At 26.0% G+C, this 18,995-nt stretch overlaps 3 protein-coding genes and 1 non-coding gene across 6 annotated transcripts; 2 read left to right on the top strand and 2 right to left on the bottom strand.

Moving 5' to 3' along the window:
• Positions 1–297: 297 nt before the first annotated feature.
• Positions 298–3,437, bottom strand: LOC130666865 (uncharacterized protein MAL8P1.12-like). The gene is made up of 3 exons (XM_057468189.1): positions 3,097–3,437; positions 2,553–2,719; positions 298–667 (listed from the first exon to the last, which is right to left on the bottom strand). The coding sequence occupies exons 1-3, from the start codon at positions 3,262–3,264 to the stop codon at positions 322–324; spliced, it is 681 nt and encodes a 226-aa protein (XP_057324172.1). The 5' UTR covers positions 3,265–3,437; the 3' UTR covers positions 298–321.
• Positions 3,438–4,092: 655 nt separating this feature from the next.
• On the top strand, positions 4,093–4,213 carry LOC130678349 (U5 spliceosomal RNA). The gene has a single exon (XR_008991796.1). It is a non-coding gene; the product is annotated as a U5 spliceosomal RNA (small nuclear RNA).
• Positions 4,214–5,798: 1,585 nt separating this feature from the next.
• Positions 5,799–12,728, bottom strand: LOC130673252 (uncharacterized). 2 transcript variants are annotated; one of them, XM_057478221.1, is made up of 6 exons: positions 12,550–12,728; positions 9,639–9,733; positions 9,439–9,576; positions 6,956–7,191; positions 6,328–6,835; positions 5,799–6,180 (listed from the first exon to the last, which is right to left on the bottom strand). In XM_057478221.1, the coding sequence occupies exons 2-6, from the start codon at positions 9,731–9,733 to the stop codon at positions 5,829–5,831; spliced, it is 1,329 nt and encodes a 442-aa protein (XP_057334204.1). In that variant the 5' UTR covers positions 12,550–12,728; the 3' UTR covers positions 5,799–5,828. The 2 variants fall into 2 exon arrangements, with proteins under 2 accessions (XP_057334204.1, XP_057334195.1); XM_057478212.1 differs by lacking the exon at positions 12,550–12,728 and adding an exon at positions 9,794–9,964.
• Positions 12,177–18,675, top strand: LOC130673265 (uncharacterized). 2 transcript variants are annotated; one of them, XM_057478242.1, is made up of 8 exons: positions 12,177–12,327; positions 14,452–14,816; positions 15,910–16,035; positions 16,125–16,233; positions 16,318–16,468; positions 17,915–18,101; positions 18,168–18,296; positions 18,366–18,675. In XM_057478242.1, the coding sequence occupies exons 2-8, from the start codon at positions 14,459–14,461 to the stop codon at positions 18,551–18,553; spliced, it is 1,248 nt and encodes a 415-aa protein (XP_057334225.1). In that variant the 5' UTR covers positions 12,177–12,327; positions 14,452–14,458; the 3' UTR covers positions 18,554–18,675. The 2 variants fall into 2 exon arrangements, with proteins under 2 accessions (XP_057334225.1, XP_057334215.1); XM_057478232.1 differs by lacking the exon at positions 12,177–12,327 and adding an exon at positions 14,216–14,371.
• The last annotated feature ends 320 nt before the right edge of the window (positions 18,676–18,995 follow it).

Raw genomic sequence — 18,995 nt, 5'->3', positions numbered from 1 at the left:
TTCTTATTCATTGTTTCAAATATTTATTTTTTTTTTTGAGCCTTGAGATCTTGAGCAAGCCATAAGAAACTATTTCCAACTATAGTCTTCCTCTAGAATTGAGTTATAATCTGGCACGAATTTCTTGTGTAAGGCTTGCAATTTAAATCTGATCACAAGTATCTGCAGCAAGACACATACGTAGAAAAAGAATGACTTGCTCAAGAATTGAAAAAGATGGTTATATGGGTATACCGATTCCCTCCCTCAAAATAAAAAAAAAAATTATACCACAAATTTAAAAATGTAAAAAATTATTTTATTTACTAAACAATGTATGAATTAATTTTTATTATAATAATAAGGTGAGTATGTTGGCTCCTCAGGATAAGAACGTAATGGAGTAACATAATTATTTAATCGCAGTCCTCTGTTATCTTGATTTGTAAGGGATGCCAAGCGTTTTATAACTGGCGTTGGAATACATTTCGGTTTGACATCAATATCATTGAATTCATTATTTGTATTCATATTTTCCTGATCATTTTCCAAGACTTGATCATCATCATCATTATAATCATTACTCTCTTTACTGAAGTCATTGAAATTGATATTATTACTGTCTACAAGTGATAAATTTTGTAAGTCTTCTTCTTTCAAAATACTGGATTCTGATATTATTGATTCGCTGAAACAAAATAATTAATTTTATTAACAGTTGTATAGAAATTAATAAATAATTTTTATTATTTACAATGTAAACATTTTTTAAGTTAAAATTTGAATATTAACGAGCAATCTACAGTCACTATGAGACTGCAGGAGTATCACTACTGAATTTATTAAATATGATTTGAATTTAATTGTTTATTAAAGCCTTACTTATTTATTTATTTACTTAATAAGGACCCAACAGCCAAAGTCAATAATAGGGCCTCTTAATATAAATAAATCCCGTGTAAAAAAAAGATGGTAGAAAAATATATAAAAAATATTCAGAACCCGAACATCGAAACGTGACATATTTTTGAATATTTTTCCAACGTTTTTTTTTTACTTTTAATTTAGAGTATTGAGCTCAAAAAAGTTCAGGAAATTTTTCGAAATTTTAATTTATCAGAATTTCAGTTTCATGCGCAAAAAAAAAATGAGGAAATTTGAAAACATACTCGAAAAATGTCTAAAAATCGTTCGAGAAATTTTCTAGCCCTTTTTCAAGTTGAAAAAATTAAATTTTGAAAAATTGAAAGTTCGAAAGACATCCGAAAAATTTCCTTACAAAAAAATAATAGTAACGAGCAACCTGCAGTCACTACGTGACTGCCCAAATATCACTAATAAATTTATAGAATACGGAGAAAAAAAAATTTCTTGCCGCGAAAAATTTTAATTTGCACCAAGAAATTTTATGCATTATCAATTAAATACAAAAATTGTCTTGGGTTGAGAAAAGATTTTTTTGGTCCAGAAATAATTCCTTGCACCAAGTAATTTTTTCTAGTTCTAAATAAATTTTTGTTTTCAATTCACAATGCAAATTTATTGGGGTAAGTAAAAATTTTCTTTAGGCGAGTAAAGATTTTTTGTGTCAATAAATCCTTTTTTTTTCTATGCACACTTTTTTGGCTTTGAAAAGCTTCCGAAAACCAAAAGGGAGCATAAAAATCTGTAATTTTGGAATAAGTAACGCGATATAAATAATATAGGTATATATTCAGTGACATTCAGTCATATTTAGTGACAGAATAATTAAAATATTAATTTATTTAAAGAAAATAAATACGATCGTCTTTTTTCCCGCGTAATTTAAATGTGATTCGAATGATATAGATAAATCTATTTATCTGAATACTTGGCAATTAAAAAGAGTTTAAAGTATGAAAAGGCACAAATTCAAGTCAAGACTTATCTAATGATAGCAATTTCAATAACATTAACTCATTCTATCATATAGATATGCCAGGAACAAAATTTTCCTTATTCTCTTAATAATATATAAGCTTAGAATTTAATTTTGACCATATATTGGACGTTTCGTCCCTTTATTGGGACTTCTTCAGCAACTCGATCATATAAATTCTATCGTCTACTAGATATTTTTGAGACATACGTCATTTTGTTTAATGATATAAAAATAATTAGTATTTTTTAACATTTTAATTACAATAAATAAATAAGAAAACAATGAAATAAATATAAACTCCAATTCATGTGACACTCAATAACATATACTCTCAACTAGTCTAAAGGGACGAAACGTCCATTATATGGTCAAAATTGAATTCTAATTTTGTATTATTGTCCACCTTCCTATGATTTTATCATTTTATTTAGTTGATCTGGACACGATTTTAAATTAATATAAAAAAAAATAATAATAATTATTATTAATTTTTTTTTTTGCTTAGAACCCGAGTCGAAAAGTTTCGGCATTATTTCAAACTGAATAAACTGCTAGCCAACAGTTTAAAAAACAAGTATAGTGTATTAGAAAAAAAATTAATTGGATAAGCAGGCATATAAATTTATAGTTTTAATTCAAGTGATTTAAAATACTTCTTCTCGTAACTTACTTGTTAAAGATTTTCAATGGTGTGTAACCATATTCTTTTAAAATTATTTCAATACTATCGCAGCCTTGTTTAATAGTATTACTATATACTTCATTACATTCATTTATAAAACGATCGACATCGTTTGTTGATTCTTTTTGTTCATCAATGTTTTCACTTAATTCATTCTAAAATAAAATACAATTAATATATCAGTATATATTATAATTTTTATGAATTATGTATGAGATAAAAGACCAAATTATCGACACTTTATAAAAACTCACAATAATTATAAAAATTTCAAATTTTTGAACGAATTTTTTTGAATTAATAGAATCATAAAAAAACTAAATTCTAATTTATAATACAAAAATTAAACAAAAAAAAAAAAAAATAATAAATTTTGTTTTTTGAAATTCCTGTCGTTTTTTAAGAAATAAAAAATTTTAAATAATTAAGAATAAATTGAACAAAAATCATAAATAAATTATAATATTTATCAGTGTCAATAATTAGGACTTATTAAACTATTATATAAAACAAAAAAAATTTAAGTACAAACATGAAGTTTATTAATAGTTGTCAAAAAATTTTCAACTTGAACTTGTACTTCTTTATCAACAGCCTTAGTATTATTTATAATATTATGTGGAGTTTCCCATATTTTATTTAGTTTTTTTATTTTATTATCAACACAACGTCCTAATTTTTTCAAATTATCAAAGGACATTATTAGTAATACTTGTTATTTAATTGTTTACTTATTTATTTATTATAAATTATAACACCCGGTTAGTTTTGAGTTTGTTTGTAACTTTGAAGGTTAGTTGAAGTTCAAAAACCGGTAAAATTTTTAAATGTAATAAATACTAACAAAAGTAAAACAAAGAGAGAGGGAGCTATAGGATCGTGTTTCATTTTTTACTGAGTGAAGTTCATTTAGTCAGCTGTTGTATCAACTAGAGGCTTGATTACTGCATGCAGGTCAATATGGCGGCGATAGTGTCCAATTCTTTTTTTTATTTTTTTATTATACTTTTGTTTATTATAATTTTATTTATTAATTGTTTTTTCAATAGTTCAAATTACATAATAAATATAAATGATACTGAAGTTAGCCGACATCTAATAATTTTTGAATTTTTAAAAAATGATAAATTAAAAAAAAAACAAAAATTAAAAAATTGTTAAGCGTCTTAGCAGACTTCAGGATTATAAATATAATCATAATATATTGTTAGTAAATTTCACATAAATTTTACTCTTACAATTGTACTGATGCAATTTTCTGAAAAGCTTACAATAATATGTCGAGGTTTTTAAAATATCGTTAAAAAAAAAAAATATATATATATATATATATATATATATTTTATATTTATATATGTATTTATTTGTAATTAACTCATTTATAAAAACATATTGATTAAAAATGTTTTAAAATTTTTCTTATGTGAGTAGTAGCAAGTGCGCCGCCAGGTGGCGAAAACGATTTTACTTTTTTCCATCTGAAGAGTTGGGTTAGAGTTTTTAAAAACCATTGAAAATGCAGTAATCGTCACTCTGGTTTCCCTTCAGTAAACGCATAAATCTTTCGCCTTTTACTAAAGATTTCCGTGGAGGGGAACATCTGATGAGTCTATAAGACAATTTTTTGTGTGCCCGGCGAAAGCTGGGTCATAATATAATCCAAAAATAAATGCCTTTCCTCCTCTTGACTTACTTACTGAATTCAAACATGAATTTTTAAGTTATACTTCGTCTGATATTTTTCCGTAAGCACAATTGTAGTACCAAAATTATTACAAGTGAAAAAAATATCCATCTGATGGTATTAATTTTAAAATATACGTATTTATGAAACAGAATAAATAATTTTATTTAAAAATCTAGAAGAGAAATAAATTTAACTACAGAAATTAAGTTAATGAGACGAAATTAATTATTAAACAATTTAATTATAATGTAGAATTGAAATTTTTGTATAACAAAAATTTATTTGAATAAAATTTTAGTTTCCAATCATCTACAATTTTTATAATATAAAATTAAAGATATGTAAAGTAAAACATAATTTTAAATAATAAGTATTTTGCACTCACAGTCATTGATTAAAGTATTAACTCTAAAAATTTTAAAACATTGTGATAGGACTCAACGGATATTCACTTTCCCATTTAAATTGCATTTAAAAAAAATTTTTTTTTTTAAACATTCTAATGTATATAGTAGAGTGTGTTTAAAAAAATGATTTTTTTTTCTCGGTCTCATAGTCTCAAAAGTTTCTTGGGGACCTAAAAAAAAATCCTCCAAAAAAATCAGCTCGATATCTCGAAAATTGAGCTGACGATTTACAAGTTCATTTTCCCATATAAAATACATGTAAAAAATTTTTTTTTAGTTTTTCGATGAAAAATCAAAGAAAAATTTTTTTTTTTACAATTTTGAATTTCATATCTTTATAGGAAATTAAAATTCCCTACAAAAATGTCCTAAATAGTCATGCTCGTAACTACAATATAAAAAAACGTTACAAGTCCCCAAAGTTAAAAAAGAAAAAATTTTTTTTATGTATAATTATTGTTTTTACTTTTTTGTTATTAATTTGTGGTGTTTTTTTCTTATAATTTTAATTTGCAATCTTCTATATAAAATCTATTTTTATGCAAGAAATTATTATTTTATCATGCTCATAAAGTGAAAGAAAAAAAGTTTTTCGTATAGCAATAATTTATTTTATAAATATTCCTTCAAAAAATAGATTTTATATAGAAGATTGCAAATTATTTTTTTTCGAACTTTGGGGGCTTGTAACTTTTTTTATATTGTAGTTACGAGCATGACTATTCAGTACATTTTTGTAGGGAATTTAATTTCTTATAAGGGCGTGAATTTCAAAATTGGAAAAAAATTTTTTTCTTTGATTTTTCCTCGAAAATCTAAATAAAAATTTTTTACATGGGAAAATGAACTTGTAAACCGCCAGCTTAATTTTCGAGATATCGAGCTGATTTTTTTGGAGAATTTTTTTTAGGTCCCAAATAAACTTTTGAGACTATGTGACCTAGAAAAAAAAATCATTTTTTTTTTTATACACCCTAATATATATTCATACTATTATATTTCAATAGTCATCATCAATTCATTTCAGTAATCTTGCATAAGATGACTGATAACAATTTTTTTTTACTGAAAACATTTTTTAAAAATTTTCGAAGTATAGTTGAAAGAACAATTTATTGAAATTGAATAACTATAACCCTTTTGGAAATACATAATATTTTATGTTAGCTACTAATTAATAGTAGGATGTAGATTATTGACCCTTATTGGTAATTGAAGTGCATTATTATTAATATAAATCATGGGTAATATTATTTTTTGTGTACGTCTATATGTTGAACGTCTACGTGACATAATACGTTGTATTTTAGATATGTTTGTAAACCGAAACCATATATTTTCAGTAATACAAATTGTCGCACTGACAACGTACATTATACATAATCCCCATAATACTAATTGTATATGTTCAAACATAACAACTTCACTGGAAAATTTACTTTCCGTAGTGTCGGGAAATTCTCGTGATATAAATTTTTTTTCAAAGTAATTTAATATTCCTGCTGTACGAAATTTCATCAAACTGAAAATATAAATATTTTTTTTTATAGTATTCCAAGTCTATTAGAAATTTTTCATTAATTCTAGTGAATAAGAGAGACAAAATGTCAAATATTATATTATTGCTTTAATACATTTTTTTTTAAATTATTAAATAAAAACTACTTACTATTTATTAATTAATCTACGATATGGCCATGATGTAGTAACAAGAAATGCTATTTTTCTTGGTTGTATATTACCATCTATTTTAACAATACTACACAAATGTTTAACTTCACGATATGCTGATAAAAATATTTCTGGTGCTTCAAAATAAATTAATTTACCATTTTCACATAACGCAGACCTTAAAGTTTGTTTATTATCCATTTCTGGACAATTACGATTTATAATATTATGCCATTCGATACTTAATTCACTCATATTTTTTTTAATTTGTTCTTCAAAGTTACGTAAATAAGCTTCTGGTGCATCATTTCGTCGAACACAAATTGAATATGAACCACGTCCATTTAAATATATATCTGTTAAATCGGTAAATGGCATTGTACTACTTTGTATCGATAAATGTGACATTAAAGTACTATTGAAACCACATGTTATTAAAACACCCATTGTCAGTGACGTTAATATCAAAAATCGTAATGACCAAGATGATGGTAATTTTTGAAGACCTATCAAATAATATGTACCATTTAAATCTAATTTTATTAACAGACTTAATAAATTAAGAAAACATCTCAGTGACCATTATACCCTACTATAAAAAATTATTTAAAGTAAAAAACAATTACCTTGACCAGTTATACCACCAAGCACACACAGAAAATTAAATGATATTCCAGCGAATTCGTTATTACACTCAACGAAATTTGAACATGCCATTTTTTTTAATCGATACATTCCAAATAGAAAGCTACTAATTCCCACGATGTAAAGTATCGTTACTGCCCATAATTCAGGTTGAAATATTCGTGCATACCACCACATTGATACACGTGCTGCTACTGCACGTGCATATAGTGAATATCTAATTTATAAAAAAAAGTTTAACTTCAAAAGTATATAAATATCATGATATGCATGTGAATAATTGTAACCCAGGTAGGAGAAAATTATTGACATAGAATTGGTCCAAGTCTGGGTCAAGCTTTACCAGCCTTGGCACAAGCATTGGTCCAAGTTTTGGATGATAACCACCTGAGCCTTCGGGCTACCCGTATGAAAAAACAATATATGGTTAAAATATATGAAATCATATATGTTTGCATCAAAAAAATATATGATATATTATATTGTATATTATAAAAAATCATATAGAGATTTTGGCCGATTTAATATAAAATTATATACAACAGTAAATATATGTATTCCATGTATGTAACTTATATGTTTTTTATATTAAGCTATATATTAGGGCTGTACATCTAAACCGGCTTAACCGGTTAAAAAAGTTAACCAGGTTAATTAGCTGGTTAGCTGGTCAGCTTAGCTAATTTAACTGGTTAACTTCATTAGCTTGGCTAAGCAGCCAAAGGCTTAACCGGTTAACTTAAATTAGCTAGGCTAATTAGCTGAGGGTTTAACCGGTTAAATGGTTAATTTTTTTTTTTCATCTATTCGCTACTTTATCTTAGAAAATGTATAGGAAATATCATATTTCTTTCATTTTAGACCGAAAAAGCTATAACAAAAAATTTATACTATTAGTTCAAAAAAAATCACTCCAATTTTTCGAATTATTCAATTAAAAATATATCGCGTTACTAAAGCCAAAAGAACGTATGTCAAAAAAAATGTTATTTTCGTTGTTTTCTGGATATATTTTGTTGTAACATTCCCAAGTTTATCCGAAAAAAAAAATTTTTTAATACGCCCTTTTTGGTTCTACAGAGTCAAAAGGGCGTATATTTTGAGATACGCCCGTTTGACATTAGTAACGCGATTTATTTTTATTTAAATAATTCGAAAAATTGTAGAGAATTTTTTTTAACTAATATTATAAATTTTTTGTTATAGCTTTTTCGGTCTAAAATGAAAGAAATATGATATTTCCTATACATTTTCTAAGATAAAGTAGCGAATAGATGAAAAAAAAAAATTAACCATTTAACCGGTTAAACCCTCAGCTAATTAGCCTAGCTAATTTAAGTTAACCGGTTAAGCCTTTGGCTGCTTAGCCAAGCTAATGAAGTTAACCAGTTAAATTAGCTAAGCTGACCAGCTAACCAGCTAATTAACCTGGTTAACTTTTTTAACCGGTTAAGCCGGTTTAGATGTACAGCCCTACTATATATACATTTACATTTACCTTATAATATATTGTATTGATATATTTCTTTCTATACTCAAAAAATATAAAATTTTTATATGAAATAAAATATATGGTAGTATATAATTTATATTATATATGGCACCATATATTTTCTTTGTTATATTTATTTTATTGTTATATTTATTTTATTCGGTGTATGTATATGTATACATATATATATATATATATATGTTATTTTCATACGGGTACCCGGGTAAAAAAATTTTACGAAACCGTAAAATTTTTATTTATAATAAATAGGCCGATAATTGAATCGGCCTTTTTTCGGGCACAGTATTTTTTTTTTTAAATTAAATTATGGGACTTAGAAAAATTTTATGCAACTCAAAATAGAACTTAGAAAATTTTCAAGCTGGGGGACTAAGAAATTTATTCAGACCACATAAAACTCAGACCGTAAAATTTCCCAGCAAACATCAAGTCTCTTTACACGAGACTTATAGACAAAAACTTTAAAAATTGTTACTTCAATAATGCCCAATAGGAAAATGTTAGAACTTAGAGTTTATTTGCCCTAACGGACCCAAATTACGGTAAATTACGGTAAACCCACCGTAAATTACGGTAATCCACTGTAAAATACCGATTTACCGTAAATTACGGTAATTCGGTAATCCACCCGAATTTTTTTACGGTAGATTTATCGTATTCGACGTTAAATTTACGGTATACCCGCCGCAATTTACGGTGAATTTACCGTAATTTACGGTAAATCTACTCGAATTTAACGGTATTCTACGGTAGATTTACGGTAAAAATACCGTGAATTTACGGTAACTCAGGTCTGCTAGGGTGATAGAAAAAAAAGTAAAACAAGAATTTCATTTATGATTAATCCAGCCCATTTTAATTAAAAAAAATCCAATACTTGCCCAACCCTTCGCATTAGGGATTCTCACATGAATAAATTTATATTTATAAGTAATAAATTTCTTAACTTACGAAATAGTCATTATTTGGTGACTGTAATGACAATGCCCACCAAAATATTTATCAATAGACGCTGCGCTTAACCAAACGTTAGAAGAACCCTTTAAAAATTCATCGACAGATAATTCTCCTGTTTTTTGAAATTTCGTTCTAAAAAAATGATTACTTTAATCAATTAATTAATCCAATTAATGAAGTAAAAATGAACATACTTAAATTCTAATGTTTCTTCTAATGTATTCCAAATACTACCGATGTAACCTGAGACATTTGTATAGTTATTTTCTTCCACGACATAGGGAAGCATCTGTAAATAAAATAAAAATAAATTTCAAAAATTTGATCCAACAAAAATTATTTAAATTACCGAATCAACAGCGACGATAACTTCTTTATCCTTAATGTCATCAGAATAATCAACAGTACAAACAAGTGAACCGTTACCGTTTAAAGCTTCAAAATGATCGAACTCATGAGTTTTTTCATTCCACTTACGTATTCTACCAGGATAATACATTGCATGCTTAAGTTCTTTGGCATTTTTTAATATTTGCAAGCAAACTTCAGCATTTGTTTGATTGTTAATTAATTTTAAACTCTTAATTATTATTAGACTTATAAAGAATTTAATGGAATCAATTTTTAAGATAAACATTTTAACTGATTTACGAACCAGAATGCCGAAAATCAAATCACGTTATGTTAATTTATTTTTTTCTTACCCTACTTCACAATAATAATCAGTACATTATTATTTATTAGAGGAGAAAATAATTGACAATCTTTTTGTTGAATATTTTTAGTTATTCATAATAATTGAGACGAATTCTATTCTATTTATTGTCATGACTCAGCAAATAATTCTTCTGTTAATGGGCAATATAGGTAAGGTGTTTTGTATAGAAAAGTCTATTGTCATTTTATGTAGGACATAAAAATTTAAAGTAATCATTAAAAATATGAATTTTTGACTTCCCGCTATGAAAATTGAGAATTTAAAAAAAAAGGGAATTATTATTGGTTTCAATCCGACTTTCGAAAATCGAGTTTTCATCAGATCTCGACGTTTTGTGGTCCTCACTGTTAAAAAAATTGTTTGAATTTTCAGAACATTGTATGTAACGCAATAAACACATATATGTGTATACATTTGTGCTTGAAATTTCATTACTAGTTTCATATAGAATTTAAAATATATGTTTTTGAATTTTCAAATTAACACTTTGGATTTTCAAATACTTCTTTTTGAATTTTCAAATACAAGTTTTTCAATATTCAAATACTTTTTTTTGAATTTTCAACTACTCTTTTTTAATTTTCAAATACTTTCTTTTTAATTTTTAAATAAGTGTATTTGAAAATCTGAAGCGTCCATTTGAAAATTCAAAAGCGTGTATTTTAAATTCTATACGATCGTTACAATGAAATGTCAAACACAATTGTATGTGTTTATTGCGTTATATACAAAGTTTTGAAAATTCAAACAATTATTTTAACAGTGTATATCACGTTTAATACTGTATCATTTTATCATTTATCACACTGTTAATGATGTTCAGTTCAGTCACAAGTTTTATTTACTTTATATTATTGAGGAAATAAAAACTTAACAATAATAAAGTCTGATGTACACCGCTCACATTACTCACACAGATATTATATATTTCACTATCTGGGAATTTATTTTGGCCATTTTCAGATGGACGTCAGTGTATGTGTATGTGTATGTGTGTGTAAACTAATTTTTGTTATACGATATCCTTGGGACAAATCAATCGATTTGGACGCGCTTGGCGGTAATCGAAAGGGCTCACCAAGACTTGGATTTGGATATAATTTGAAGTCGATCAGTAGAAAAATGTACGAGTTATACGGAAAATAAAAATTTAAAAAAATTGTTTAAGGTTTTTTTCGCATTACTCATAAACTACTTACCCGATTTGCCTCAAAATGTATGCAGTTCTAAGTTTTGATGAGCCTTTTCGATTGCCGCGAAAAACGTCTAAATCGGTTGATTCGTTCTAAATATATCATAAGACAAAAATTAATTTTTTTTCATCTGAATGTATTGTTTTAGGTCGAACATCAAAATAATGATTTTTTGACTTCGAAGAGCTCAAAAATTTACAAATGATAACGTTTTCGAGTTTTCTGAGATCGAAAATAGCAGGAAGTTTGTGGTTGGCCTACAAGGTCAACCGTTTTTTTCGATTTTTCTTCTAGAAAACAATATTCAAAAATATTTTTACACTTAAAAACTTTTGAATTTGCAATTTTGGCTTCTTAAGGCTGGGCCGTACCCAAAAAATTCTCAAATTTTACATTTATAATTACGTTATAAATACTTATAGGATTGGAAATAATAAAAATCTTCTAAGGAAGTTCGTCTTATGCATTTTTCCAGAAACTAAAAAATCGCTGTAATGATAATCAATTAATGAAATAATAGAAATCCAAAACTCGACAATTTGTTGGGTACGGCCCAGTCCTGATTAAAAAAAGTGATTTAAAACGATTTGCACTGTTAAATGTCCATAAGAAGAGGGATTAAAAAGTATTAAAAAGTATTTAAAATTTTTTATTTCGAATCGTTTTAAATCACTTTTTTTTAATCAGGGAGCCTTAAATGTATTTTTAAAATTTCTGGCGCGTATAGAACACTTTTAACTTAATATAAATAAATATAGATGACTCTACGGGCTTATGCTGATGACGACGTTTTAAATTCTAATTACAATGTAATATGACACATAGTATAAATTTTATTTTCTGTATATAACCTATTGTCATTTATAATTTTTACATTACATATTTTTATAACAACAATTTTATATTTTATTTATAAATGTAATAGTTTGAAGTTATTTTCATTTTGTCTTTGAGAATTCATTTGTAATTGAGGTAAGCATTTTTGGAGCAATGTTATTATTATCATTATTGTAGATTTTGGTGGAAACTAATAATCAACCAATCAAATCACTTTTATTGTTGTTACCGAAATATTCAAAATTATATTTTGGTTTAATTTCGAAAAAGAACTCTGTTATTATCCGATTTATAAAAATTCGCTCTCTAAAATAAATTAGTGAAATTTATATTAGGAAATAGTAAATATTCACTTACTCACAGTACAAGTTGTAGAATTTTTTGAAATTATTACGGTTTTCACTGCAAAATAGTGAATATAAATGGATTTTTTTTATTTTTTGGTCACATGTATTTTCAATTTTTTCATTGACCATTTACCCCTCACCCCCGAGATATTTTAAACTTGAAGGTATTCTCAGACAGTGCCCCCCCCACTTTTTAAAAATATTCAACTGTCATAACGGTATTAAAATTTTGTTAATTAATTAAAAACAAAATTAAAGCATTAATTGAAAAAAGGATTACGTACAAATGTAATTTCGTGGTGAAATAGATTTAATAAAAAAATGACTTACAATTGTTGTCGATTGGAAGTCAATCGAAAGTTGGTAAATTAATTTTAGCCTACGAAATTTGAAAATTCGAATTATAACATGAAGATTTTACTGAAATTTATTTTACAAATTTCGTTCAACACCTAATTGATAAGAAGTGTAAATAATTTTTTTTTAAATCTACTCTCTATCCTGATTAAAAAAGAGAATCAAAAAAACATTAAAAAAAATTAATTTTTCAATATTTTGAATCTTTTTTAATACTGCCAATCCTATGTTAATTGGCCCCGTTACATGGCTCAATCCTTTTTAATTCTCTTTTTTAACCAGGGTAAACATGAATTAGTGAAAATAAGTGAAAATTCACTAATGTCAAAAAGTGGTTTGGTTGGTACTCAGAATTAGTGAATATTCACTTATTTCACTTATTCTTGTTTAGAGAGTATAACTCACCCTGGTTAAAAATACTGATTGAAAAGAATTGAGAAGCGGCCACTCCATGCAAACTGTATATCTATATATACAAACAAAAGCCCGATGAAAAAAGATTTTATACAATTATATATAGACTATATATAATTGGATAGAAAAAATGGCCCGATCCAATTGTATATAAATTGTATACAATAAATAAATACAATGCAATTATATAGAATTGTATATAATTATACAGAATTGTATAAAATTGTATATAATTATATAGACTTGTATACAATTTGTATAGAATTGTATACAATTTCTATATAGTTGTATACAATTGGATCGGGCCATTTTTTGTATATAATTTTATACAATTGTATAAAATCTTTTTTCATCAGGCAGGGCAGCGAAATTTCAACTGCGTTGCTCTTATTTCTATTAATGCTTTAATTTTGTTTTTAATTAATTAATCAAATTTTAATATCGTTATGACAGTTCTTAGTTATTGGATATTTTTAAAAAGTGGGGGGGATAGTACGAGAATGCACTTAAAAATCCTCACAAAAATCCCATTTAAAAAAAAAAATACAATAATTACTCTGCACAAAATGTTACTTTTAGATTTGCGTGATTATAAAAGTCGCGGGTTCGAATCCTCATCAAATTTAAAAAAAAATTTTTTAGAAAAAAAAAATTATAACAAATACATACACAAAATAAAAGTATTTTACTACAATTAAAAATTAAAAAATTTTAATTTTATTATTACGAAAAATAATTTGACATCTTTTAAAAAATATTTATTATGAAAAGTTTTATACTATATATTTAGTAATGTTATATTGTTTAAGTTTCCAATGTAAGATAAAAAAAATATTGTCAGTAGTAAAAGTCATAATTTTTCCTGTTGAAAACATTATGACTTATGTCACTATATTATAACTTATATTTTATCACATCTATACGTACACTACCTGATAATGAATCATACATATATATAAAGACACGTCGTACAAAGTATCGTCCACTTTAACATTATTTAGTATTTAGTACCTAATTACGTCTTACAGTAACGAGTATTAAAAAAAAAAATTAATAAAAATGTAAAATACTAAATTTTTTAAATTTATCATGTGTCAGTAAATTAAATATATGTTTTATTAAAACTTTATTATTTTTTAAGGGGTGTGATGTTCCCACCGGAAATATGGATGATCATATTAAAAAAGTTAGATCGACGAAAATTAATGGAAATGCGATTAGTGTCTCGTTTTTTCTATGATATTATCGAAGAGTATCTTGAAAAAAATAATATATGGAGAAAATTGTGTGACGAAGACATTTTGTTTGAATGCAAAACACTTACAATGCAACGCGCTTACCCATATGAATTAGTAATCCACCAAAATCAAGTTACTGATTCTGCTCTATGGCGCGGAACTTTTTTCTCACATAAAGCATGGCGGAAAGCCATGGGATTGCAAGAAAAACAAGATTCTATTGTTCCTTTGTCTTCTTTGGGTGAAATAAAGTGTATTTGCACATTCGGTAAGAATTTTTTTTTTTTTTAATTTTTAAAAAGTTAACAATCGTCATAGTATATATTTTTCTAGTATATTCTAGAAATAGTTTAAATTTGAATAATTTTTTTTTCGGACGATCGACATTTTTAATTTTAATTTATTAATTTTAAGGACAATATTTGAATCGTTTATTTGAGAAACCCCATAAGTCATGTTTTTTACGAAATTGGGTTCTTTGGATGTCCCTCCATAGAAATCAATCAAATTATGCATCAAATCAGCGTTTAAAAAAAAATTAACGGGGTGACAGCAATTTCATTTAATTGAGACACCCCATAAGTCAATGACTCAAATAAACATATGCAGTTTTAGTTTTACAAAAATAATTTTTTTTTTTTTATTTAAAATTCGCGCTTTTTTGGGAAATTAATTTCGAATGTTGTTTTATTGTTGACTGTTATATGACTAATTAAAATGTTTAAATTAATTATAATTTTTTGTAATTTCTGAGTTTCAGAGTTCAAATACATATTTAATACTTCATTTTATCAGTGTAATAAATGATTTGAGTGGAAACATTTAAAAAAACAATGATTTTATAACTTTTTTTTTCCGTTTGGTTGAGAAAACCCATAAGTCAATCAACTTTAAATAATTTTTTTAAGTAGTTTCAGTTAAAAAATTAATTTTTTCTTGTTGGAATCTTTTTCAGAGACTCTAACATTATTGTATTCAATTATTTATTTATTATTTTAATGTCAAGTTTTTCCAAAAAAATGTTTTTTGTGTTTCCTGAAAAATTTTGTTTTCTTGACTTATGGGGTTTCTTAAATAAACGATTCATTTTTGAATTTTCAAGTCTGTAAAATAAAAATAATCGATTTTTATAAAATACTTAATTTAATTTAAAAATATATTAATATTCAAATCATTTATCTGTTATTTTGTAAATGAAAAATTTATTTGCTGGTACCGGGTTTCGAACGTGGGTCCTACTGCGTATCAGTCGAGACTTATGCTCCTCTGTCTACGTCACAGATTTAATTGAAACGGGTTTTTTTTTTCGAAAAATTTAAAATACTGTTACTAAAAAATAATGGCTATTTTTTTTCTCATAGATAAATATATCGCAATCGCATTTTCATTGGGGACAATAAATGTTTATACAATTGATGACATAAATATTCCATTTTATATGGCGACCCATGAAAACGAAGTAAATCAAATTGAATTTTGGTATTCCAGTTACGTAACACAATAATTTTATTTTGATAACTAATAACTATCTTGGTAATTTAATTACATAATTATTTTTATAAATATTAAAATTTAGATGGCGATTTACTTGTCGTATCACTTGATATCAATCACACTCTTAGATTTTGGGATGTAAATAAGCATATAGAAATAGCAACTGCTGGTTTTTTTGCCAATAGTATAAGGTATTGATTAATAAAATTGATTAATTAATAAATTATTAATACCCCATAATTAATGATAAATATTTAATTTATTTTAATTAACAGTACTGGTGAATGTCGCCATTTTTGTCTGGCCGAAATGGATGGTATTTTAACATCATATGTAAAAGTTGATAATCAAATAACAGCCGGTCCAACTTTATCATTTCGATTACAAAATGAAGAAGTTCTTGGCCACTGTTTAGATGGAAAAAATGTAATTTTATCATACAATTTACTTACCTTTTTTATTAATACATTTATAGCTTTCAGAATATTATTTTTTTTCAACTAAATTTATACGGTTGCTGCGCGAGCCTTTGGTTCGCACTACCAACGCGCTAGAAGTCCATTTTTATACACGCAGAAAAATGTCAAATAAATTTTTCAATGCAGCGTAGCAATGGTTACATTGCTCTATAGTTTGTATAAGCAGTCACATAAGAGCGGCGCGATACAAACTATAGAGTAATGGAATCATTACTATGCTGCATAGGAATATTTACTTGACATTTCTCTACGTGTAATAGGCCTTTCCTATAACAAAAAAAAAAAAAAAAACAATGAGACATTCATAGCTGTACACTGAGAAAAGAAATTTGCTGCGAATTAAAATCAGTCGATGGCCTAACGACACTGAATTTTGAATGAAAGATATTTCAATTGAGCTAATTGACGAAATATTGCAGCACATTTTTTTTCTCAGTGTATGAATAAGGCCTATAATTGCCAGTAGCAATTTCTCGTAGAACTCATTCATTCTTATAAAATTTCTATAAGAATTACTGAAAATCTATCGGATTTTATAAGAATTTTTGAATAGGGTTCCCTAGTCGAAATTTAGAGCCTATATAGGCCCCTCTAGCCCGAAATAGATCCGATTGAGAGCCCTGTAGTCCTCTAGCTCCGACTTTGAACCCAGAGGTCCGAACATTCACTGAGAGGTCCGATTTTGAACCTTCAAGTCCGACAATATTAGTCCCGTAATAAATTTCGATTCAGTATAATTCAATTATTTGTGATGATAGAAAAAATTAAAGATTTTTTAAAATTCACATAAAATTAATTATTATTATTCTTATTATTATTATTAATATCATTATTATTATTATTATTATTATTATTATTATTATTATTATTATTATTAATATTATTATTATTATTAATATTAATATTATTACAATAAAATAGGGCTCGAGGTTCAAAATAGGATCTAATTTTAATTTTCATCAGATCCTATATTGAACCCTAAAGTGCTGAAAACGAAAATTTGTAGCACTTCAGGGACCAAAATCGGACTTAATTTAACATGAAAATAGACTCTATTTTGAACCTCCAAGTCCGAAATAGATCCGACTTTAGAAGGTTCAAAATGGGCTCTAAATTTCGACTCGGGTTATCATAGTTAAAATTTTTTTCTGCCCATGCGTTTAAGTCAGCTATCTTTCATTTGAATAAATTGTTAAAATTTACAATATTTTCTGTAACAAAAAGTTGTGATTGAATCCGATAAAAAAGTTTTAATAGGAAATTCCAGATTGAAAAGTTTCAATTAAAAAATAGTAGAATAAAATGGCAGTCACGTTTGCGCTCTTATGATTATTAAAATTTCTATTAACTTATAAGCTAATTAATGTTGTTAATTTAAAAAAAAATTTTAAAGATGATAGCATTGACGTATTATGAAGGTCATACAAAAATGTATCTATATCATGGATTAATAGAAAATGGTAAATTGAATAGACTAGTAATGGATCAAGAAAACGGTTTTATTGAACTTCCGGATAATCTCAACAACTTCCTAGAGAGAGTTTCTATCCCGACAATTATCTTCTATTTTGTTATTGGAGGTAAATTATACAATTAAATTAAACAATTAAACAAATTTGTTAAATTTAAAAAACTTATTATCATAGGTGTCAGTATTGGATCGACGAGTTATTACGAAGAGGATTGGCACGAATATCAATTAGCTGAGTATTTTGGATCTGATGTAATATCAATGGCATTGCATTCACAAATTTTGATGTTTGGTTTAAAAAACGGTAATTTATATAACATTTTTTTTTGCGCTTGTATATGAGTATATAATTTTTGGTTTATATTTATAAAAGGTGCCATACATTTACTGTGGATTAACCATTATGAGGAAATAATGAGATTGCAAGAGACAATAAAATCCTCAAGGAAAATTCAAGTTGATGATAAACCGATTGTTAATATAACTGTTTTAGAAGTTGATAAAAAACCGTGCATTGTTGCCCATACTGAAGAAAAAGTTCATTTTATTTCTTTTGATTAAAGCAATTATATATTTATAATATTGAAAATAATAAGTAATTCGATTATGTCATATTAAATATTTTTCTGATGTAAGAACAATGATAGCAATAAAAATAAACATGATAATTTAATGAAATAGAATTTCTTTTTTAATTATTTCGATACTTAAAATATATTAAATATAGGATTTAGGAAAGCGTATAGAGTATATATGAATATTTATAAAACGATCAGTATATCAAATATTCAAATTCGAGACCAGTTTAAAAATTTCCCGCTATTTAGGGCGCAAAGCTGAAAAAAAATTTTTTCTTGAGAATTTCGGGCTCGTTTTAACTTCCCACTATGAAAATTTTCAAAAAAAAAAAAGAAAGTTATTTTACCATAAAATTTCATAATAGCTTTAATTTAATACATTTTGATAAAAAAATTAATTGTTTTATGTTAAGCAATGATTGGGC

This window comes from Microplitis mediator, chromosome 1, assembly GCF_029852145.1.
Source record: "Microplitis mediator isolate UGA2020A chromosome 1, iyMicMedi2.1, whole genome shotgun sequence".
NCBI lineage: Eukaryota > Metazoa > Arthropoda > Insecta > Hymenoptera > Braconidae > Microplitis > Microplitis mediator.
This window is presented reverse-complemented; position numbering and strand designations above follow the sequence as displayed.